The sequence below is a fragment of the Dysidea avara genome, chromosome 4, assembly GCF_963678975.1.
Source record: "Dysidea avara chromosome 4, odDysAvar1.4, whole genome shotgun sequence".
Taxonomy (NCBI): domain Eukaryota; kingdom Metazoa; phylum Porifera; class Demospongiae; order Dictyoceratida; family Dysideidae; genus Dysidea; species Dysidea avara.
In genome coordinates, this window is record NC_089275.1 from 8,310,776 (window position 1) to 8,335,367 (window position 24,592).

Sequence of the window (24,592 nt, forward strand, 5' to 3'; positions counted from 1 at the left end):
AACAAAAGTATCAATGACTAAGTTTAATGAATACAGAAAGGGTTTAGCTATCTGATACACACAAGAGAAGAAAAGCTTTTTGTTAGTATGCAACAGCGTTTACAACAAGCTGCCATAAATGACCGTGAAAGAAGGACACTTCTAGCCCAGCTTGAATCACGTGAGGAGGCACAAAAAGTTTTGGTGAGTAGTTTATTACTTACATGGGCAATGTTTTGCATCATGTGTTTACAGAGGGACACATTTGTCACTCATTCTGCTCGTGATGGGGGAACCACTCGACGAACTGCCCAGGTATATATATATATATATATACATGCTTTGTGTTGTGTACTGTGTTAAAAATATTTCATTATTTCCTTTAGGAAGCATTTAGTCTTGGTGGTGATGTAGGCATGTCTGAGAGCACAGAGTGCCCAGATCAGGTTGGAGGTTTAAGGAAGCCTTCTATGTGGGCCAAAGATACGATGGGTGTAGCTACTAAAAAGTTACTTGTATCAGTACGAGTTAGTAAATATATTGTGCCTGCAATGGCTATTGTACACTCAAGAAGGACCATTTGTTTGTGGTACCTGGTGATCACTGCTTATATGTAGTACTAGAAATTGTCATGATGTACTAGCAGTACTTTTAGCCATTGCATTGAACCTCCATGAATCCCCACAACAAAAAACCTTTCAATATCTTTACATACCTTGTTAAATACCATAGCTATATTATAGTCTAGTATCAAAAATTGATGAGGTTACTTAAGGACAGCATTTTATAGCATAGGGAGCTCTTAAGTGTGGCAAGTTTTCAGTACAGTAGTACTGTGTGGTAGGGATCATGAAGGTTTGCACCTTCCCACAAAAACAGCCTCGCAATACTTTCATGACACCTTTTAGCAACATTGATTAGGTATTATCAAGCCAAAAGTGCATTTAGAGCAACTCACAACATTTCCAAACTGTTGCCATAATTTTTTTGACTGATTTATGATGTACATAATATATGTGGGAAAACCGGTCTGATCGCCTGTTTAAATGTATTGAGAAATGTGGGTTTTAAATAATTAGCGTGTTGTAGCTTGCCAATGGTTGAAGTTACATGTACCAAATTTTCACACGTTTTATACCAATTTCTTAGCTTCCAGAGCATCCACTTTATAAGTAGCCAGTACCTAAGTTTCCACTCCTTTTAGATAGTTTTGAATTCGAGTTTGACTGTATCAGGCAAGCTTGGTAAGAGGTTGTTGACAAATTGATAGAGGAATGTGTAGGGATGAAGTAAGCCCAATTATTATGGATCATTCAGGTTTCAAAACTGGCTAAAATGAAAGGAAATTTACAGCACTGGCCTTAATCTCAACACCACACTTTACAGTCACATACAACCATCCCCAGGCTAGCCAGACCTCCCAAAAAGGCCCTAGACCACTTGCTCTGTGGGAAAATCCCTACTTTGGCATTGGACAAGATAATTTGTTATGAGATGCCAATGTAGGGATTTTCCCACAGAGCTGTATTGTAATGCCATTATTCATCTCTTGTCTCATTAGTTTTTATCGTTTAGATCCCTACTTCATTTTTAAAATTAATAATGATACTATAGTAACTAGTAGCAATGGTAGAAAGCAAAATACAGCAAGTAGCCGCCTGAAGGCAAGGACACACTATTGTCAAGACTCAAGAGCTACCATTTGAATATCAAGTGTACTGAATCCACTGTTTAGACAGCTGTCATAGTACGTAGATAAACAAAACAACCATTTCCGGTTTGTCTACACAGCAATACAAACTAAAATCTTTTATTACATTTAGCATTTTACACGTTGTATTGGGATGATTCAAGGTAGTATTTAATGTGCCAACTTCATGTGAATCCATACTATTGTGGTAACCTAATAAATTACCAATAATCTTGGAAGGGTGAAGCCTATGAAATGCAGCAGCTGTCCCCTGTACATGGCTCTGCTCCTCCTACAAGTGGTCATCATAGTGGTCGTCTGACTATCACTGATCCTAGTGTTAAGAAGAGGAAAAAGCGACTAGACCAAATGAATGCGTCTGAGGTAATAATTATAAAGTTACATACAACTTTTGATTGCAGTTTATTTATTAGCTGTTAACAGAAGCTGGATTAGCAGAGAATGAAATTCAGCTGCAGAAAATATATGAAGAATATGTATGTTGTTTACTACTACCATTAAAACTATTATGTTCTCTGAGATTATTCTAACTGTATAGCCAAGCTAGATTTAATACTAGTAAAAACTATGCCTTAGTGAATGTTTTTTTGTGTCAAATGGATGCTATATATGAAATCATTTTTGTTCAGGACAAGAAAAGCACTGGTGAAGTTACAAAGAAATCCAGTTCACTCCAATTCAAGGATACATCCTATATTGAACTTACACTTAGAGTTCTTGGTTTACTCTGTGATGGTCAATATCGGCCAATGCAAAACTACCTCAGAGAGCAACCAGATAACATAAAAACTATCAATCTTGTATCTGAAACCTGCATATTTCTATCATCATTTTATGTTGATGTCACAAAGGATAATATTGTGCTTATTACGCAAGTCCTTAAGACTATGATTGAGATGAGTGTGGTATGTTTCAGTCATACTGTTGATGTTTATTTGTGAAGTGACATCTTTTGAATGGGTTAAGTTTTCTATCTTGCTATGTAAGCACTTGAGTGTTCAGTAGCTAATCATCGTAGCCAGAGAATTTTATGCGGCCTAGAGTATTTTGCAAAGTGGCTTACTCATAGACTATAGCTCTACACCATGTGGTGTCCAGTTTTGAAGTCCATTTTGAAAGCCTTTCCCCAAAGTAATTTGCACAAGTGTTTATTTGATTGTGTATGCTTCATGCCTTGTGGAAGATGTTATGTGGCTAGAATTAGGTCAAAAGTAGGCAGTAGAGCTAGGTATGGTGGAAGGGTGGTGTGTATAGCTAGGAAAATATGATATAATCATTCTGTGTTTCTGTATAATTATGTGTGCACATATATTAAATCCATGGTAAGAGGTGATTGCACCCGGGGGTGTGGACTGCTCGAACCTGCCTAGTGCACACTGCCCGGGGCTTTGCCATACCAATCAGCATGTTAAAGCCTTATTATAATTATTGAATATTATTATGACCTTCTAGCGACATATAATAGTTGTAACATGAACATGAGGGCTTTGCCTAATATGTATGCCTTCTGCCCTCGGGCCACATATACAATATATCAAGTGGCTGTGTGGCCTGAGGGCAGAGGGCATACATATCAGGCAAAGCCCGAATGCCTCATGTTACAACTAATATGTAACACTTATCAGGCTGATAGCCTGTACAGGGAAATTAATCACCCAAGCCAATATAAGTCCAGCCACTGGATATCGAGACACACAGTAGTGTGTCGTGCTGCCCAAGGAGCCGGCGCGTAACACCTGTGAGTATATTGACAGGAAGAAAGAAAACGCAATTTTCGCACCTCCGTAGCTCTGTGCTTCCTTGATGAAACACGACGATTTTTGCTGTGGACATGCCCTCCAACTTCAGCACTCCACATTCCAAATTTGAGTGAAATCGCTTCGCGCGTTCCCGAGATATGCGACTTCAAAAATTGGCTTAGTTTCTTCGTTTTTTTCTTATTTTTCTTCCTCTTGTCGCACGTTTACAAAAACTGCTATAAAACGTGAACGCCATATCCGATTTCCTTGAAATTTAGCACACAGGAGGGGGGTATAAAGGCGCATCTCGGTACCAACCTTGGCTGGAATACGATAAACAGGCAAAGAGTTATGAGCGTTTATTCACGAAAAATAACACCAATATGTTGTCACGCCTACAGGGTAAACCGCGTATGGGAAGAAGCTGAAAATCGGTGGGTGAATAGGTTAACTATTGAACCTCAAACCTTTGGTGGTTTGAAAGAAATCGAGCTAAAAACCAGGAAGATACAACGAAAAAACCAACAGTGTGTAACAATTATGCAATCGAGATTAGCTAATAAAAAAACGACTACTTGCCACGCCTACCAGATAAACCGCTTGGGGTAATGCTTTGAAAATCGTTGTACATATGGAGTAATCATCTTAGAAAGGCTCATCAATGGTGTAGAAGAATCAGTCTTAAAGCCACGGAGTTATAACATGAAATCCAACTTGGTGCAGCAAGTGCGAGATCGAGATACTCTAATAGAGCAGTCATTCTAATAGAGCAGTCACCCTGAAGAGAATTCAAGAGATCAGCTAAAAACAAGAAACCTGATTGTATAGAGATCAGCTACACACAAGTCACCCTGTAGAGAGATCAGCTAGAAGTAGTTACCTTGTAGGGAGTTCATGCAACTATGGAAAGAGATAGTTCAGCTAGAAGAAATCACCTTGTAGAGTTCAGCTACAAAGAAACCACCATGTAGAGAGTTCAGCTACAAACAAATCGCCCTGTAGAGAGATCAATAGAAGAAGTTACCTTGCAGAGAGTTCAGCTACAAAGAAACCATCATGTAGAGAGTTCAGCTTCAAACAAATCACCTGTAGAGAGTTCAGCTACAAACAAATCTCCCTGTAGAGAGATCAGCTAGAAGAAGTTACCTTGTAGAGAGTTCAGCTACAAACAATTCACCCTGTAGAAAGATTAGCTAGAAGAAGTCACCTTGTAGAAAGTTCAGTTACAAAGAAACCACCATGTAGAGAGTTCAGCTACAAACTAGTGACCATGTAGAGACATCAGCTAGAAAAGTTACCTTGTAGAGAGTTCAGCTACAAAGAAACCATTCTGTAAAGAGCTCAGCTGCAAACAAATCACCTGTACAGAATTCAGCTACAAACAAATCACCCTGTAGAGAGATCAGCTAGAAGAAATTACCTTGTAGATAGTTCAGCTACAAACAAATCACCCTGTAGAAAGATCAATTAGAAGAAGTTACCTTGTAGAGAGTTCAGCTACAAAGAAACCATTTTGTAAAGAGCTCAGCTGCAAACAAATCACCTGTACAGAATTCAGCTACAAACAAATCACCCTGTAGAGAGATCAGCTAGAAGAAATTACCTTGTAGATAGTTCAGCTACAAACAAATCTCCCTGTAGAGAGATCAGCTAGAAGAAATTACCTTGTAGAGAGTTCAGCTACAAAGAAACCACCATGTAGAGAGTTCAGCTGCAAAGAAATCACCCTGTAGAAAATTCAGCCACAAACAAATTGCCCTGTAGAAAGATCAGTTAGAAGAAGTTACCTTTTAGAGAGTTCAGCTACAAAGAAACCATTCTGAAAGAGCTCAGCTGCAAACAAATCACCTGTACAGAATTCAGCTACAAACAAATCACCCTGTAGAGAGATCAGCTAGAAGAAGTTACCTTGTAGATCGTTCAGCTACAAACAATTCACCCTGTAGAGAGAGCAATTAGAAGAAGTCACCTTGTAGAGTGTTCAGTTACAAAGAAACCACTATGGAGATTTCTGTAATCAATATATGTATTATATAAAAATATATATATAATTTATACAATTACTGATAAAATATTTAAAGTACATCTACTTCGTCTTTTCTTCTTCCTGTGGTAAAGAAAAAAACATGGGTTAAAAAAGTCCCAAAGCCGGCCATAGGCCGGTTTTGGGGTATACAAATACAAAAAGAAATGATATCTAATCCAAAACAGCCAAGCTGTAAAAAAAAGTGTGCAGCCCTCAAAAAGGCTATGGTGAAAAAAGATGTGAAATCCAAGGTGGTGGCCAAGAAATGGCTGTGATGGTAGGCTAATGGTAAAAATTTTAATAATGACAATTCAGGTGAATTTTGTGCCAAGACCAAGCAGCACAAAAATTCACCTGAATTGTCATTATTAAAATTTTTACCCTTTAACCTACCATCACTGCCATTTCTTGGCCGCCACCTTAGATTTCACATCTTTTTTCACCATAGCCTTTTTGAGGGCCGCACACTTTTTTTACAGCTTGGCTGTTTTGGATTAAATATTATATATGCATACCTAAAACTTTTGATTATGGGTCAACAGCTAGTACGTTCTGGTTATGTTCAGTTGCAATGAATGGACATATCCTAGAAATATCACAGAGAATTTCGGTACGCAAGTTTAATGTTTTAACCAGAGCTATTGAATCACTTATGAAATAAATACAGAGTTCACTAAAGGCCTAGATAGGTAAGCTTGCTTGTAGAGTGGTTACTCCATGCAGAGTTGTAGCTTTGTGATGGGGGCGTGTCCATATTTGAAAATGTGTGGAAATGATTGGTGAATAAGATATAGAACTAGTTCTTACCTTAGCCCAACGTTTTTCAACTCATAGAATGGTGAGGATAACAAAACATTCTCTGTCTGAGTGGTTTTCATGGGGAAATCTAAATTGTGCATCCTAATCATGTGAGTATTAATCAATCCCCACAATTGATTTCGGCCTCAACATCTATATAATTGCTGCCCAGTTGTAACTCGGGCGGCTCCTTTGATCCAAGGTGTGAAAGTGTTACATATAGAGATATTTGCTTCACAACTCGTAAAGGTTATGCAGAGGTTTCGCAGAAGGCTATGCTCAAGGTCCATTTGAAAATCATAAAATCAAATCATTATTAAATGGCAAAAATTAGCACCTGTATATGTTATATTGCTGACAGTTGAATGCTGCATGTAACTAACTTGGTGTATGTACAATTTCTTATTTCAATATGTATTTTTTATTGCTATGATTGTCTTTCTAGGGAAATTTTGCTAATCAACAAGTCCTGTTTAATCATCAAATTGTGGATACTATTAATCGCATCATGCAAACTTCATTAATTCAGCAGTGCTCCTTAACAGATGTACGTGAGACATCATATCACTGTTAAAAATTATAATTATGCTAATGTACTGTAGGTTCTTGAGTTAAAACAAACAGCTATTGAACTGCTAGAAGCTATGTGTGAGGAAACAGATCCAGGGTCAGGAAGACTTGTAAAGAGCATATTTAAAGGAATTGATATTGAGGCTCTTCAACATACTTTGGTTTATTTTTACAAACTTAGTCAAGATCAATCAATGGTAAAGAAATTAATAACCATTTGTCAGTATCATTCAACGGCTCTAATATGTTTATGCAATTTGAGGGGGCCTGAAGTTATTTATTATAGTGAGATGGGCGAATGTAACTTTTGTATTTCCTTTTAATTATACAACCATACAGCTCTGTATGGTGCGAAATAGCTGAAAGGCCGCTCTTGGAACACCAACTGTCTTAGCTACAACTCTACTTAACTAACCACACATGCCTTACACAATTACTACCTAGAGTTGATTATAAGTTATCTTTCCTCCCACACAAACTGTGCTGGCTATGCGTAGTACTGTATGTACATGCCCTATTAGTAGGTTGTCCAGTTGGTGATTGTACTTGGCTTTATGTGCCCCGGGCCTCGTTATACATTCAACAGTGTTGGGCAAGTTACTTTTCAAAAGTAACTAGTTACATATTACATATTACTTGCAACTGAACTATTTAGTTACAGTTACATATTACCCATAAAAAAAGTAACTATAATAATATTACATATTATAATTACTTTGTGTCCACAGCCTTAAGCTGTCACGTGTGAAACTACCACCTTATCATGTGACATGATTGTTTTGTTGGACAATGTGCAAATCTTGGTTATAAGTAAGAAGCTGGTGAATAAGCTTCATTCAGTAGGCTTCATTACTTCGTTGTGGCTAGGTGTTACTCAGTGGATTACTAACGAGATTAGTAACTTCGTTACTTGTAGTAATAACATTGTGTAATATTAGATTTGTTACAATAACTATATTACTTAGGTAACGCGTTACATTTATAGGTAAAGTAACTTGAGTTATATTACCTGTTTTTATAGTGTATTTCGTTATATTACTTAGTTATCAGAAAAGTAATATTATGTAACACGTTACTCCCAACACTGACAACCAAATAATAAGAACACTCATGAAATAGGGGAGTTTAGCATAAGCGGTGAATATTATCTAAACCAAAACAGCCAAGCTGTAAAAAAAGAGTGTGGCCCCAAAAAGTCCAGGGTGAAAAATGATGTGAAATCCAAGGTGGTGACCAAGAAATGGCTGTGATGGTAGATTAATGGCAAAAATTTTAATTGCTACAATTCAGGTGAATTTGCATTGCCTCCTCCAAGTTTCACTAGGATTCGGCAACAAATTCACTTGAGTTGTCCACCAAATTCACCTGAATTGCCATAATTAAATTTTTTGCCATTAGCCTACCATCACAGCCATTTCTTGGCCGCCACCTTTGATTTCACATCTTTTTTCACCCTGGCCTTTTTGGGGGCCGCACTATTTTTTTACTGCTTGGCTGTTTTGGTTTAGATATCACTACTTTTTTGTATTGCAAACCACAAAGGCGGTCATAAACTGGCTTTGGTGCTTCCTTTTAACTTGTTTTTTTTCTTTCTTTCTTTTCTGCAGGAATTGTGGAACAAAAGAAGCAATTTGGTGTATAGCTTTTTGTATGATTAAAAATATTTGTATATTTAACAATGAATGATAATCACATACTGTAGGTAATAAGGTGACTTATTATACATAATTGAACTGTAGCTGAAACTCTCATTGTTTCTAGCTGAACTCTTTTCAGGGTGACTTGTTTCTAGCTGAACTCTCTACATGGTGATTTGTTTCCAGCACATATTTCTACAGGGTGATTTGTTTGTAGCTAATCTCTATAGGGTAACTTGTATCTAGCTGATATCTCTACAGGGTGACTTGTTTCTAGCTGATCTCTCTACAGGGTGATTTGTTTGTAGCTGATCTCTCTACAGGGTGACTTGTTTCTGGCTGAACTCTCTACTGGGCGACTTATTCCTAACTGATCTCTCTACATGGTGATTTGTTTCCAGCACATATACTGGGTGAAGCTGATCTCTATAGGGTAACTTTTATTTAGCTGATATCTCTACAGGGTGACTTTTTCTAGCTGATCTCTCTACAAGGTGATTTGTTTCTAGCTGTTCTCAATACGGGCTACTTGTTTCTAGCTGATTCTCTCTTCAGGGTGATTGCTCTATTAGAGTATCTTGATGTCACACTTGCTACACCAAGTTGGATTTCATGTTGTAACTTTGTGGCTTTAAGTCTGATTCTTCTGCACCATTGAAGGGCCTTTCTAAGATGATTACTCCATCTGTACAGCAATTTTCAAAGCATTACTCTAGCGGTTTTTCTGGTAGGCGTGGCACGTATTCGTGTTTTTTTTATTAGCCAATTTCGATTGCATAATTGTTGGTTTTTTCATTGTATCTTCGTGGTTTTTAGCTTGATTTCTTTCAAATCACAAAAGGTTTGAGGTTCAATAGTTACCCTATTCACCCACTGATTTTTAACTTCTTCCCATAAGTGGTTACCCTGTAGGCGTGACAACATATTGGTGTTATGTTTCGTGAATAATTGCTAATAACTCCCAATTTTTGAAGTTGCATATCTCAGGAATGTTGGAGCAATTTTGCTCAAATTTGGTATGTGGAGTACTGAAATTGGCAGACGTGTGCACAACAAAATTTGTCTTGTTTCGTAAAGGCAGCACAGAGCTACAGAGGTGTGAAAATTGCATTTTCTTTCTTCCTGTCAATATACTCACGGGTGTTGCGTGCTGGCTTCTTGACTGCGTAACACACTACTGTGTGTCTTGATTGCTGTTGTGCAACCACTGGAAGCTGTGGTTATAGCCATAAAAATGTACAGAAACCATTGGGAAACTGATGACCACGGACACTAAAACCTTTGTTATACAAAAACAAAAGGAGAAACACCAGTCTTGTAAACAGCACTGGAAACTACATTGATTTCTACATACTTTGGTCGTTGTTTGCTCATCATAATAGGTTATGTGGTTGGCTATTTACAAGCTGCTGAAGTTAAAATTCCTGGTGAAAAAGTGTTCTGGTAACAAGGAATGTAAACAGATGCTTAGTTTCTATGTTTTGATTGAAGAACAACACAAGAACAAGCATTATGATCACCTGGATAGTGTATAGAGGCATGCTAAACATCATGTTTGCTTGTCGGCCGTCTGGTTGATTGTAGCATTCCTGCTCCATGGAATCAAGGAAATTATTAACAAGCTTTGCCAATCAGTTCTGAGTGGTTCTCAAGTAGAAACTCACAAGTATCAACCTTGAAAAGCATTGTTTTGTAATATCTTGAACTTTACGGCTCCATAACTCGCTAACCCTTTATCTTATTAACAGTAGACAACCACGAAACAAAAAGAAAATCAATGTAGTTCCTATCTAAGTACAGAAAATTGGAACATACTGTATACTTTGTAAGCAACAGTGGTTTTATATTGTCAGTTATCATTGTTCTCCTAATGGCTTCAATACATTTCTATGGGCATCCAAAGCATCCAGTGGTAGTACTACTCAAACTACTTGAGGCTGGTTTTATTAACAGTTGTCTTTTCTGGGTGGTGTGGAGTGCTCGAATGGCGGTTTCAGGCCTTGTGAAGGTCCTGGCTTGGCAAGAATCAGTGGTTTACTGGTGAACAGCCTGATAATGTTGGCCAGACATTTTTTCTGTTATTTTGCTACATATCAGCCACTGACAAGCCAGAACAGCCCTGTAAACTCATGTCTGGACTCCAATCGTGGTCTGCCTCCATTTTGAAATTTATCTCTTGCCCTCCCCACCACCTCCCACCCTCCACCCCTTTGTGAGCACTCATGATACTACTTCACTCGTCCAACTGCTCGATCTTATTTGGCAGGAAACTCTACAAGCAGCTACAAGTACTGAAAGTGGTCTGAAAGGTAATAGATTGATGCATCTGTTCTGTGAATTTCATACGCGTGCTTGCTATCCTTGGAAAGTTATGCTGACTAGAATTCTTTAAAACAGTTTATCTTGAAACTTCCAATGTGCAATTTGGATTGTTTTTCCAAAATCCTATTACATATATAGGGTGATTTGTATGTAGGTGAACTCTGTACAAAGTGATTTATTGGTAGCTGAATTTTCTAGAGGGTAATTTGTTTGTAGCTGAGCTGGTTTGTTTGTAGCTGAACCCTCTACTGGGTAAGTTGTTTGTAGCTGAATTTTCTACCGGGTGACTAGCTTGTAGCTGAACTTTCTACAGGGTGATTTGTTTGAAGCTGAACGTTCTACTGGGTGACCTGAACTTTCTACTGGGTGACCTATTTGCAGCTGAGCTCTCTACATGTTAGCTGAACCCTGTACTTTGTAGCTGAACTCTCTACAGATAACATTTTTGTAGCTGAACTCTCTAGAGGGGGATTTGTTTGTAGCTGAACTCCATACAGAATGACTCATTGGTAGCTGAACTCTCTACAGTGTACTTTCTGTAGCCAAACTCTCTTACTACTGTATGATTTGTTTGTAGCTGAACTCTGTACAGGTAACTTATTTCTAGCTGATTTCTCTATAATACAAGATGCATGTGCTGAACTCCCTACAGGGTGGCTTATTTATAATTGAATCTCCACAGGGTGATTGGTTTGTAGCTAAGTTTTCTATAGTGTGACTTTTTGTGGCTGAATTCTCTACTGGATGACTTGTTTGTAGCTGAACTCTCTACTGTGTGACTTGTTTGTCTAACCAGATGATTGGTATGCAACTGAATTCTCATGGGTTAGATGAACTCCTGACAATGTGACTTGTCTGTAGCTGAACTCTCCATTCAGGCAGCATCCAGTTAATCTACAGTGTATATAGTTAGTTGCTGGTAGCTATGAAGTTCTGTGATTTTTTCTTCAACAAAAGTACAGCATCAAATGAATAAGAATAACACAATAAGTGACTATACTATTTTTGTAAGTAAGTTGAACTGCATACATACTGAATGCTCTAATAGGGTGACTGTACTATTAGAGTATCTTGATTGTGCACTTGCTACATGTAATTGGATCTCGCATTATAACTCGGTGGCTTTTACTCTGATTCTTCTATGCTACTCCATGGACTTTCTATGATGATTACTCCATCTACATACGGTTTTCAATTCACTCTTCTAAGCATTTTACCTGGTAGGAGTGAAAATTAATAGTTTTTTTTATTCAAAAAACTTAATCGCATAATTGTGACACAGGTTGGGTTTTGTGTCATGTCTCCTTGGTCTTTATCTCGATTCCTTTCAAACCACAACAAGGCACTCCTGCGATGGTTGGTCCATCTACATAGCAATTTTCAACTTATACCTCCAAGGGTTTTACCCTGTGGGTGTGACAGACGTTCAACCTTATTTTATGCGAATAAGCAGTCATAATTCCATGAATATTCATTGGATTCCTACCAAATTTGGTACTGAGATCCACTATAATGAACTCTTTACATGTGCCAAATTTCAGCTCGATTGGAGCACACATTGGTGTTTTACAGCAGATTTTGCAAAGTGTGCAAAAAGTAGAAGAAAAAATTAAAAATTAAAACGAAATTTTGGTTGCTCGTATCTCGGAATGAACTGAGGCTATTTTCTTCAAATTTGGTATGTTGCCTTCCCTTCCTGGTGGGCACACTGTAGCAAATTTGATTTCAATTGGATAAGGGATCACAGAGCTACACATGTGTGAAAATTGCATTTTTTTTCTTGTTAATATACTGACGGTGTGGCACACCAGCCTCTTGGGCCACACAACACACTACCGTGTGTCTTGATAATGAATTAATGTATACGAAAACTACAAGGCCTACATACGAAGATGTGCTAACTGGATATTCGACCAGCAATGAACGAAAAGGCAAACTAACAATAAAGGAGATTTATTGTGCTCGTGGTTGAAAATATGCGGTATCAAGACACACGGTAGTGTGTTATGTAGTCCAAGAAGCCGGCGCGAAACACCATGAATATATTGACAGGAATAAAGAAAATGCAATTTTCGCACTGTAGCTCTGTGCTACCTTTATAAAACAAGACAAATTTTGCTGTGGACGTGCCCACCAACTGCAGTATTCCACACACCAAATTTGAGCGAAATCACTTCAACCATTCCCAAGATATGCTACTTCAACAATTGGCTTAGTTTCTTCATTTTTCTACTTTCTCTTCATCTTTTCGTACATTTACAAAAATTGCCGAAAATGTGAACGCCATATCAGATTGCCTTGAAATTTGGCACACAGAAGGGGGATATAAAGGCACATCTTAGTACCACGTTTGGTTGGAATATGATAAACAGGCAAAGAGTTATTAGCAATTATTCACAAAAATAACATGAATATGTTGTCACGTCTACAGGGTAAACCACTCAAGGGAAGAAGCTGAAAAATAGGTTAAATATTGAACCTAAAACCTTTTGTAATTTGAAAGAAATCAAGCTAAAAATCACGAAGATACAACGAAAAGACCAACAGTGTGTAACAATTATGCAATCGAGATTGGCTAGTAAAAAACTACTACTTGCCATGCCTACCAGAAAAACCACTTGGAGTAATGCTTTGAAAATCACTGTACAAATGGAGTAATTATCTTAGAAAGGCTCTTCAATGGTGCAGAAGAATCAGACATAAAGCCACAGAGCTATAACATGAAATCCAACTTGGTATAGCAAGTGCGAGATCAAGATACTCTAATAGAGCAGTCATCCTAATAGGGCAGTCACCCTGAAGAGAGTTCAGCTAGTAACAAGTCATCCTATAGAGAGATCAGCTACAAACAAATCACCCTGTAGAAAGATCAGCTGGAAATAAGTCACCCTGTATAGATATCAGCTAGAAACAAGTTACCCTATAGAGAGATCAGCTACAAACAAATCATCCTGTAGAAATATGTGCTGGAAACAAATCATCATTTTTAAAATTTATTTATTAATGCTTTACAGCACAAGTGCTGAAGGTCTGTAGGACACCTGGTCTTATAGTCTGCTCAAAGACTTTAGCTACATAAGGTGTGTTTGAAAAGTTGCAGAAAGGAGAAGAAAATCCATGACTGGGCCTAGGCAGCCTCAAACCTGCAGCCATCCAATTTACGCTCGAATGCTTACAATCATGTAGAGAGTTCAGCTAGAAACAAGCCACCCTTAAAAAGAGTTCAACTACAAACAATGAAATGAGAGTTTCAGCTACAGTTCAGTTCCGTAAGAAGTCACCTTATTACCTATGTGAATACCATTCAGTGTTAAATATACAAATATTTAATCTGACAAAAAGGTATACACACAATTGCTTCTTTTGTTCCACAATTCCTGCAGTGAAGAAAAAAAACAAGGTAAAAGGGAAGCACCAAAACCAGTCTATGGCTGGCTTTGTGGCTTGCAAAACAAAAAGAAGTGATATCTAAACCAAAACAGCCAAGCTGTAAAAAAAGTGTGTGGCCCCCAAAAAGACCAGGGTGAAAAAAGATGTGAAGTCAAAGGTGGCAGCCAAGAAATGGCTGTGATGGTAGGTTAATGGCAAAAATTTTAATAACGACAATTCAGGTGAATTTTGTGCCGAATTTTAGTGAAACTTGGAGGAGGCAACACAAATTCACCTGAATTGTCATTATTAAAATTTTTGCCGTTAACCTACCATCACAGCCATTCCTTGGCCACCACCTTTGATTTCACATCTTTTTTCACCCTGGCCTTTTTGGGGGCCTGCACTCTTTTTTTACAGTTTAGCTGTTTTGGTTTAGATTTTCTTTTAATGCTGATCAAATATGGCATGTGTATCAACCACTATATTGACCATTCACATGGATACGGCAACTTTTATCTGGTGTAAGAGCAAGTTAGTGTGTTATTTGAATGTTTTACAGGTAGACACCGTGATAGCCTCATGTGCCAGACTTTTGATTGGTGACCACACCCACCTAATGAGCAAAATTGATTGAAAGTCACTACAAAGTAACAATCTATCAAAGTTTTGCCCCACCTACCCCCATGCAAGTAAGGAAGGGGAATAGGAGGAGATTTGACCCAACTCTAAGTATAATTCTTCCTAGACTGATAGGTCTAATCTGTTCCTTACTCCTGTTGAATATCTTGATCCTTTGTTATAAGCATCACCTAAACCCCCACAACCAAAGCATAAATATTTATGTAATCCCCTCGTTATGTCCCAGCATGGGAATAGATAGGGGGATAGGTGCATTATTGTTTAAGATTATAGTTTGTATTTGCTTAACAGAGTCATTCCAGGTGGCCGCTAGTCCTTGTGTAGCCAGACTGTAGTTTGGGTGGGATGATGAGGGAAAGGTATACAGCCAGGTTGTCATGCAAAGAAGGCGCAGTCTCCAGCTAGGAAATTTGTGTGATAATGTATTCTCTCAACCTGAACGTATATCCACTGCCATGTATCCATGCATCCTGATTGAGAGAACAAACACAACATACTTAAATGTGCCCTTAGGCTGAATTGCTGTGTAGTTATGGACCTATGCTTTCTATCTATATTTACCTATATATATACTGCTATTAATGCAGCTTAAATTGCTAAGTATTAAGTATTGTACTTTATATTAGGGATCACAGAGGTTTGGGTCTTTCAGGCCAAAACAAAACCACCAAAAACCAACTTCACAATACCATCCTGGTGCCTTGGCAGTATTGGTTAGGTATAACCAAACCTAAAAGTGCCTTCAATACGACCCTAAATGCTTCCACTAGATTGTTACAATTTAAAAAAAAATTATTTAATGAAATTTTCTGCCTGCCTGCCTGCCTGCTTGATACCTTCAGGCAAGTGCAACTTGATAACAGCTAAAGCGATGGGCTTGAGTTTTTCACTGTTTGATGTCACTTTGTCCCGATACGTACCTTTTGGCATACCACAGCATGTACAATGCACGCATCATGGACTTACCTTTGTCTTTCATTTCTTTTTGCTGACTACCCAAGGTGTCAATTTGCAGTAGCACAATGCATGGCTTCCTTACATTTGTAAATAGAAATTGTTTATACTTTCTGTGGTGACTGGATGATTGCAGAGGCACATCTGATACTGTTCTTCATTTGTAATGCTGTGTAACAGGCTGAAAATAGGTGAAAGCAAAGCACAACAGCCACTTCACTTTTGAGTCAGTAATTTATAGTTGGGGCACGCAAATCATCCATATTTTTTGTGGTGACTGGATTGATTGCAGAGGCAATTCTCTTACTGTTCTTCGTTTGTAGCATTGAGTAACAGGCTGAACATAGCTGAAAGCGAACCACTTCACTTTCAAGTCAGTAATTGATAGCTGGGGCATGCCTTCAGATGAAAACATTAACTCTAGTACCATCCTTTTCTTTGATGTGGTATGCACAAATTCACCAGTCATAATTATGTTACAACAAAGTAAACAAACAAAAAGTAGGAATTTTAAGTTCGATTGAGAATCATAGAAAAAAGAGTAGGGAAACAAGGGAGGTCGGCTACACCTGCAGATATACTAGTGAACATTTAATCTCTTTTATTGAAGTAGGGATTAAATGTTCACTAGTATATCTGCAGGTGTAGGCAACCTCCCTTGTTTCCATACGTTTTTCGTAATTGAACTTAAAATTTCTAATTTTTCTGTATCATTCAGTACGATAGTACTGTATAGTAGGAACCACAAAAGAGTAGGTGTGGCTCACGAAATAATATCACCCAAAAACCAGCCTCAATTTTCCCAGATGACGATGAGGCAGTATTGGTTAGGTAAAACTAAGCCCAAACAAGCTTTCAGATCAACCAGAAAAACTTTCAATAAGTTGCTACGGATTTTTTTTTTAATTATTTAACAGAATTTTCTACTGACTGACTTAGTAAGTAAGTAAGTAACTGACTGATGCCTTCAGACAAATGTAACTTGATAACGGCTAAGGCTATGAGCTTGATTTTTTCACTGTTCGACGTCGCTTCAAGCCGAGAAGTGCCTTTTGGCATACTGCAGTACGTACAATGCATTCTTCATGGACTAACCAGTGTCCTCCTTTGTGTCCTATTCATCTTTGCTGACAGCGAAAAGTGTCGATTTGGCAGTAGCACATGATGGCTTCCCTTTGAAATGGAAATCGTCCGTATTTTTCATAGTGGCTACTCTGATTGCAGAGGTGCATTTCGAACAGTTCTTGATTCGTACTGCTGTGTAACGGGTTGAACATAGCCGACAATGAAGTGTAATGGATACTACACTTTTCAGACGATAACTGATATAGCTGGGGCATGCGGCACCGTTTCTTTCTTTCGGTATGCATGGATTGCAGAGGTGCTTTTCAAACAGATCTTGATCCGAAATGCTGGTTAACGGGTTGAAAATAGCTGACAACAAAGCGTAATGGATACTTCACTTTTCAGACGATAATTGGGGCACACGGTGCCATTAGCGTGGGTTAACCAAGTCATAATAATTGTTTACAAAAAAAAAAAGTTAACAAACAAGTACACAGAAAAAATTTGGAATTTTCAACTAAGGTAGGGACCATAGCACATCGATAAAAGTACTGAAACAAGCTGGAGTAGTGCACGATATTAAATCACAGTAAAACAGTAAGAAGTGTTATATCCCTACTGTGCATTTCCATTATGGTATCTTGAGCACAGTAGGGATATAACACTTCTTATTGTTTTACTGTGATTTAATATCGTGCACTACTCCAGCTTGTTTCAGTACTTTTTATCAATGTGCTATGGTCCCTACTCTAGTCGAAAATTCCAAATTTTTCTGTGTACTTGTACTTGTATTATTGTGTCATCTATATTGAACTCTGGTAATGCATTTTTATTCTTTGACTCTGAAGGCACTGGTATCTTTCAAAATGATCAGCCACAGCCACTTGTTCTCCAAAGCTTGTCTTACATGGCATCACATAATCACTTTAGGACACATGGCCCAAGCGTAAAAGTATCAAACAGTGCAGTAGCACCGTTTAAGTAGGAATCCCCTTGAAAATTTTGCGCGGCACCCAAACTTCTGCCTTCAAAAATCACATTTTACATGATGAAAATTGCCTTTATGGAATAGTACTAGTCCATATAATACATAATATATAACAAAACACTTACAGGTGGCCGGATATAGAATTTTTTTTAAATTGCTGAAACTCAGATTTTATCTCATGACTGCCTTACTGCCTCACTGCCTGACCACAGTTGCAAGGCTAGAGGCCAAACAAAGCAGCGCACGGCCACCATTTTATGCCACAATAGCAAACTCACCAGTGGGATGTGCCTTTTGGGGTTCCGACAAGTGTAGGCTCTCTGCACCTTGTCTTTCTTTTATTTTCAATCAGGCTGCTTGACTTCTTCATCCAACGAAACCATATCGAGGCATTAATTTTCCATATCAACACTTTCTTTCAGCAGCATATTTAGATGCTACAGAATTATTTCAGAGCTGGATTTCAGAAGCGCTTCAGTCCCGATGCTACTATAACAGGGCTATGCTGCAACACCATCATATCATATCTTGTTTCACTACTTTTTATTGCATAGATCCCTACATCATTTTTTTTAAATTGACCATTTTTTAAAATACTAGTAAATATAACTTGGAGATAACAGTTGTATGTTACTGACAGTTGAAATACTTCCCAAATCTAACGGTGGTCTGCTCTTGGCAATTCCAGTCATGTCTTAATCTGCTAAATCCAGTGTTCTGATACAGCACACCCCAGTATCATGTGAGAAGGATCACTTGATACAAACTGTGTACAGATCCATAAATATTCAAAACTTTACAGAGTTTATTTAGTGTCTCTTGAAAGTTTAAGCTTCATTGCTTAGGCATGAGATGGGTGTGAGAGGGTGAGATTGCATCTTAAATTCTGAGAATCCTACAGGAGACATGACCGTTGACAGGTACAAGGGAGCAATCACTTTTATACAGCAGTTCCTCAGAATACTGAGTATCCTCCATGTTTATATGCCGTAACTGTGTTACTGTACATGTTTATCTTTCCCCTCACACGTACACACACACACCTCCTCCTCTCAACTACCATAAAGGTCACGTGGTATTCATACAGCTGTACGAAGATGCTCAACATATCAACTTGGCAGTTTTGCACTTGTGAACAGCTAGTCCCCCTTTGCTATGGAACCATTGGTGACACAATGGACATTTAATAGCTCCTTGTTGTTCTTCTACTGGTAGTGGTCTTTGTGCCAGACACTTGTGTCATTTCAGATTGCTAGGCCGGTTAAATGATCATTCACATATAGAACAATGCACTCTATTATCCATTGCTGAAGTTAGCACATGCTATGAAATATTACAGTTGATTAAATTATATTCATGACAGCTATGTACAGCAAGACCACCCTTACTCCTAAACCACCTTCCACAAGCAATACACTGTAGTGCACCCTGTTGTTGGTGCTCTCTCTTCAGTACATTTATGTCTTGCTTTGTCTTGTTTCCTACGAAAAGTCCTGCTACACACTGTACACTGCACTGATGGTAAAGCTGCTCTAGATGGATGCTGACTGTCGCACATCCTTTCATTATACAGATTGCCCCACTGACTTCTGTGAAGTGCTGAGGTACACCAAGTATCCAATAGTTCAGTCATCTTAAGGTCTGCCTTTACAACATCTCTCCATCTCTTTCATGGCAAACCAGGTGGTCACTTCTTGGGCAACCATCCGAGCAGTGTTCTCTTAGGGGTCCTGTGGTCTCCCATCCTTGCTAAATGTCCCAACCACTCCAATCGATGCCTAACCAGTTTCGCAGTGATGAATGGTCTCAGAATCACCCCACATCAGACGAATTGTCTCAGAAGTAATATGCTGCTTCCTCCTGCTTATCCCAAGTTCTAATACACCGATGGTGAAAATGGTTCAGATGAACAAGATGTCGCTTGTATGGTGTCCAACACTCCCTTCTGTACAATTGTACACTTAGTTTTTACACATGCCTGATACACAAGTCTTTTAGTTGTAACTGACAGCATTCTATCTTGAAAAATTGCATGGAGTAGTGCACCAAATACTCTGGATGAGGAGCTATACGTTTTCTACCTCTGTGTCCAGCTTCCCATCAGATGTTATCTGGGAACCATATATGATATACAAATTCAGGCACACACTCCACATTTCCTCCAGATGCTACTACTGGTTGTTTATCTTCCCCTGTTATACCATGCCCAGCCACCTAGAACTTGATAAAACTAATTGACAATCCAAGACCAGCCGCAGTAGAATGATATGCTCTAATGGCCTCCTTCAGCTCTGGCACATGATGTGGTTAATAATGCCACATCATCAGCAAACTGACACTTGTCAGTATCAAATTCCTCTGCCCCACTGGTGGATCTGCAGAAAAGCTGTCGGTCCAACTTATACAACAATGTAGTGCCTACACCCTTTACATTCTTTATTCGTGAAAACCATCTTTCAGTAACAGCACAAGAATACAGATTAAAAAAATGTTGGGGCAATGGTGCATCCCTACCTCAAGCCATTGTTCACATCAATTCCCTCTCATCAATCTAATCTGAGCAGTCATGTTCTCATGAAACCACCTCATGTTGTTAATCAGCACTTCCAGTACTCCAAATTTCCCAAGCACCTTCCAAAGAGCCTTATGGGGCACTGAGTCATAAGCTTTCTTTAAATCCATGAATATTTTTAAAATTGCTTTGCCCGATTTTCAACAGCTTTCTCTGAAATTTGACTGATGGTGAATATCATATCATTACAGCCCCTACCCTTCCTGAAACCACACTGTGATTCAGGGAGCAAATTCTCAGCAAGTTTTGCAACCAGTTCTGTACAACTCTAGCTACTACTTTGCCAACCACCTCCAAAAAAGAAATCCCTCTCCAGTTATCACAGCACTTCAGATTTCCCTTCTTGGGAATGGGGGTCAAGATGGCAAACCCATTCTTGTGGGACCCATTCTTCCTTCCACACAACTCTCAGTAAGCTGGTTAACAAACCACAAAACTCACCATTATTGATTCCCACCTTAAATCATCTCAGGTAAGATTCCTACGCTACCCAGAGCTTTCCCATTCTTCACTTTAGCAAGAGCAGCAGCAACACCCTTGTTAGATGGAATTGCAGCAGTCTTCTCTAACACTGGCCTCTGCTCCACAAAGTCCAACTCACAAGGATCAAAATCGCTACAAATGTTAGTACTGATGTGAAGTGTCTTCTCCAACAAGCCTGCTGAGAGACCCAAATTACTACACGGATTTTTCATTCTCATCATCAATGCATGGTCACTACTCTAGATGGAGTTAACCCCCTTCTTCCATATTGTAGGTCTCTAATACCTCTCCATGCTTCTACTCCACCAAAACTCCCTCGTTTAATCTCACTTGCTTTAGCTACAAACCTATCATTCTTTGCCTTCCTAATTGCTCTTCTTGCATTGCTTGTTTAAATTTTACATGATCTTGTACAGTTCATTTCTATGTTGGAGGAATGGGTTTAAAGCAGCAAAAGGCTCTCTAAACCAATCTGGCTGGTGTTACTTCTCATAACCTAACACACTACCAGCAGATTCAATCAAGGCAGTGCGAAATGCAGACATACACACTGTGCTAGCTATGCACTGTACGTGTAGGTTGTTCGGTTGGTGATTGTACTTGTATATTCCCCCAGGCCTAGTAATAGTAATAATCATGATTTAACAAGAACTTATGAACTGGTAATTGCCTAGAACATTGTTTAACTCTTTGTGATATGTGATTATTTAGAAAGATATGGAAAAGGATGACGATGCAGAAAGAGCAGCTTTTAGGACCTACCATGCATTAGTACACATGGCAGACTTTGAGGGAATTTCACTGAGCGATGTGGGTAAGTATATTGATATGTGCATGGAAATGTTGATATTACTCATAGTGTAGTAGTCATTTTATGACTTGCGGTTTGGTACCCTTGACATGACTCTAATTTTACTCAGAATCAGCCTGTGTTGAGCCAAAGGATCCTGAGCAATCTAAACACCATTCTGATCTTATGGAGGCTTGGAAGCACTGCAAAAAGTGGTCCAAAAGTATAGAGGTGTTCTATCACTATAAAGAGGACCAGAAAGTGTTGGCCAAAGTTCATTTTAGATCTTATCCTGCTGTAAGTGTACACAGTAATGTGAAGATGTGTTTAATAAATGGTGACCATTAGGATGAACTTCCAGAAGAAATAATTGAAGAGGTAAAATATCAGGTAAATCGTGAATCCCCTGAGGACAAAACTCGAGATTTTCTAGAATGGATGATGTCTGTAAAGAAAGAAATCCACCATTTGGTATTTTAAATACTATCGTTGACATTGTATGTAATATTTTATTTCAGACTGTTCTACGTGGAAAATGGTACACTAACATGTTTGTATACAACCTGTAAGTTATCCAGATATATCCATTAATACAATAAATTTTATAACAGAAAAATGAGAAATTACTTACTCATACTTTGGACACTGGTGATGAACATAATGTTGGTGATTGCTTGGAGTGATGTTAACCTCAAATTGTAAGTGGTTTAATCCTTGACACAATTTAAATTTACTATGTGTGTTGTCTATACAGTGGGTATACTTACAACGCTCCAGATGAAGGAATAGAATTATCAGCTGATGAAATGGCATTGCATACCTATTGTTTGGAAACTTCCTGTTACAACAACAACATATTAAGCGCTAATTTTTCAGCTAATGATTGTACTCGTGATCTATGTGCAATAGAAAAGTCTCTCACTCCATCTATACCTGAGGATGATGGTAGAAGTCATTGGTTTTTTGGTTATGCTCTTTATATTGGAGGTGGCATTCACCTTCTGATGAGTATTGCAATGGTCATGTCTTACTTCCTTATCAACTCATCAAATTTTGTCCTGCCAGATTTTTTCCATAGATACGTGTATGTAATCTGTGTACAGTAAAGTACAATAGTTACTTATATCTGTTTGTGTAGGCTTCGGAAAGTAAGAAATCCATCTTACTCAGATGAACCATTACTGGGATTGAGATCATTTTATCACATAGTAAGACAATGTGTATGGATGAGTTATGCTGTGTATATTTATGTGGTGTAGATGTTTGTGGCATGTTCAGCACTGTCATTACCATTTTATGGATACTTCTATTGTGTTTGTCTACTACACATTGTGATTGATAATGACATTCTCCAACGAGTGTTGAGATCCATTATTAAGAATGGTAAATTTGTTACAAGCTTTTTGGTATTTATATCAATCACAAATTGCAGGCACTTCATTGCTCTGGGTTGGTGCACTTGGTCTGGTAGTGATGTATATTTACAGTGTGGCTACATTCGCATTTTTGGCCAATGAATTTCATGAACCAGATCCTGAAGAAGATGGCGATAATGTTAGATTTTGTCGATCTCTCATTCAATGTTTTATCAGTGTGTTGGAATATGGTTTACTGGACACCTTGGGACTGGTAAGTCAACCTAGAAGAGTAATTGTTAAATAATTATCTACACAAACGTTTATCATGCCTAACTTTTTAATATGGCGTATTTATATAGACTGCTGATTTGCCAATGACATTTAAAGATGCTGCCCTCAGAACTGTCTTCTTTGATCTAACCTTCTTCATCATTGTGACCACTATTGGTCTGAACATTGTGTTTGGTATCATTGTGGATACATTCTCTGAACTGAGAGATGAAAGGGTAAATATGAGGGTTATAGTTACAAATCAGTGAGTTACAGTGTATTATTGTGATGCAGTGGCGCATAGAAGAAGATAAGAAGGGAAGCTGCTTCATTTGTAGCATTGCTAGCTATGATTTTGAAAGAAGATCACAGGTACAGTATGTAATCTATGGTGTCCATTGTAGATGAGTATAAGGTTTGTTGTACTGTAGGGATTTGACCATCACGTCAAACATGAGCACTGCATGTGGCACTACATTTACTTTTACTTGCACCTGGAGAGGATTGATGTTAGTGACCACAATGCTATAGAGAGCTTTGTACATCAACAGGTAATCCATCATATGAAGTTTGTGTCAGTTGCTAGTATTTATTGTAGATCAGGGAAGGCAAGACTGACTTTTTCCCATTGTTCCAAGCAAAAAGTTTAAGAGATACTCCTAATGAAACCTTAACACAACTTGCCGAGTTAAAGGAAATGGTAGCTGAAATCATGGAGCGCTTCAATCATGAGGTACGGTAACATTTTACTGTTTTGACTATGCAATATTTAAACAGGAAAGGGTTGCAGCCTTGCGTAGAAAACATGAGGAGCAAGCACAGTGGGAAAAAGAGCACATTGCTGAAGATCAATGAAGTTTATAATGACCTCTAGTTTTTTCGTTTCAGAATTTTTCCTTGCACCACATTTTGTTTGACCAAACATCTTCACAACCACATGCACAATGTTTCTTTATTATATGAACTACACTGACTTGTTTTCAATTAACTGTACTTTGCGTAAAATCTTAGGATCGGGACTTGGCAGGCTTTTGCCTTTCATACATTAAAAAAAATGCATGCGGCATGTCTACTAATTTCCATGTGGTTTATCTTTTAACGTGACCTACACTGATGAGGTTAAATAAGGGTACAAGATGGGTGTGTCACCGTTGCACAACCATGCATAACGTTATACAACCAATCACCTTTGCATTTAATGAATTTTAAACAGTGTACCGCCTGCTTTCAAACTGCGTACAAGTCATGTCTGCTGCGCGACAGCAAGTGCAGCAGCAGTCGCTGCACATTGGAGATGTGATTTTCCTGTATTCAAAGGA

At 38.4% G+C, this 24,592-nt stretch overlaps 1 protein-coding gene across 1 annotated transcript; it reads left to right on the forward strand.

Moving 5' to 3' along the window:
• The first annotated feature begins 2,502 nt into the window (after positions 1-2,502).
• LOC136253087 (inositol 1,4,5-trisphosphate receptor-like) lies at positions 2,503-24,239 on the forward strand. The gene is made up of 17 exons (XM_066045690.1): positions 2,503-2,595; positions 6,699-6,800; positions 6,856-7,020; positions 21,567-21,669; positions 21,776-21,942; positions 21,994-22,116; positions 22,164-22,210; positions 22,257-22,343; positions 22,400-22,729; positions 22,784-22,853; positions 22,905-23,028; positions 23,078-23,274; positions 23,363-23,509; positions 23,568-23,645; positions 23,705-23,824; positions 23,872-24,006; positions 24,051-24,239. The coding sequence occupies exons 1-17, from the start codon at positions 2,578-2,580 to the stop codon at positions 24,126-24,128; spliced, it is 2,091 nt and encodes a 696-aa protein (XP_065901762.1). The 5' UTR covers positions 2,503-2,577; the 3' UTR covers positions 24,129-24,239.
• Positions 24,240-24,592: the final 353 nt, after the last annotated feature.

What these genes read in the sequence shown, in the direction of transcription:
- LOC136253087 (XM_066045690.1), top strand. An exon ending in GATTTTTTCCATAGATACGT is followed by an intron (nt 22,730 to 22,783) that starts GTATGTAATCTG and finishes CTGTTTGTGTAG; the next exon opens with GCTTCGGAAAGTAAGAAATC. An exon ending in TGGAGCGCTTCAATCATGAG is followed by an intron (nt 24,007 to 24,050) that starts GTACGGTAACAT and finishes ATATTTAAACAG; the next exon opens with GAAAGGGTTGCAGCCTTGCG.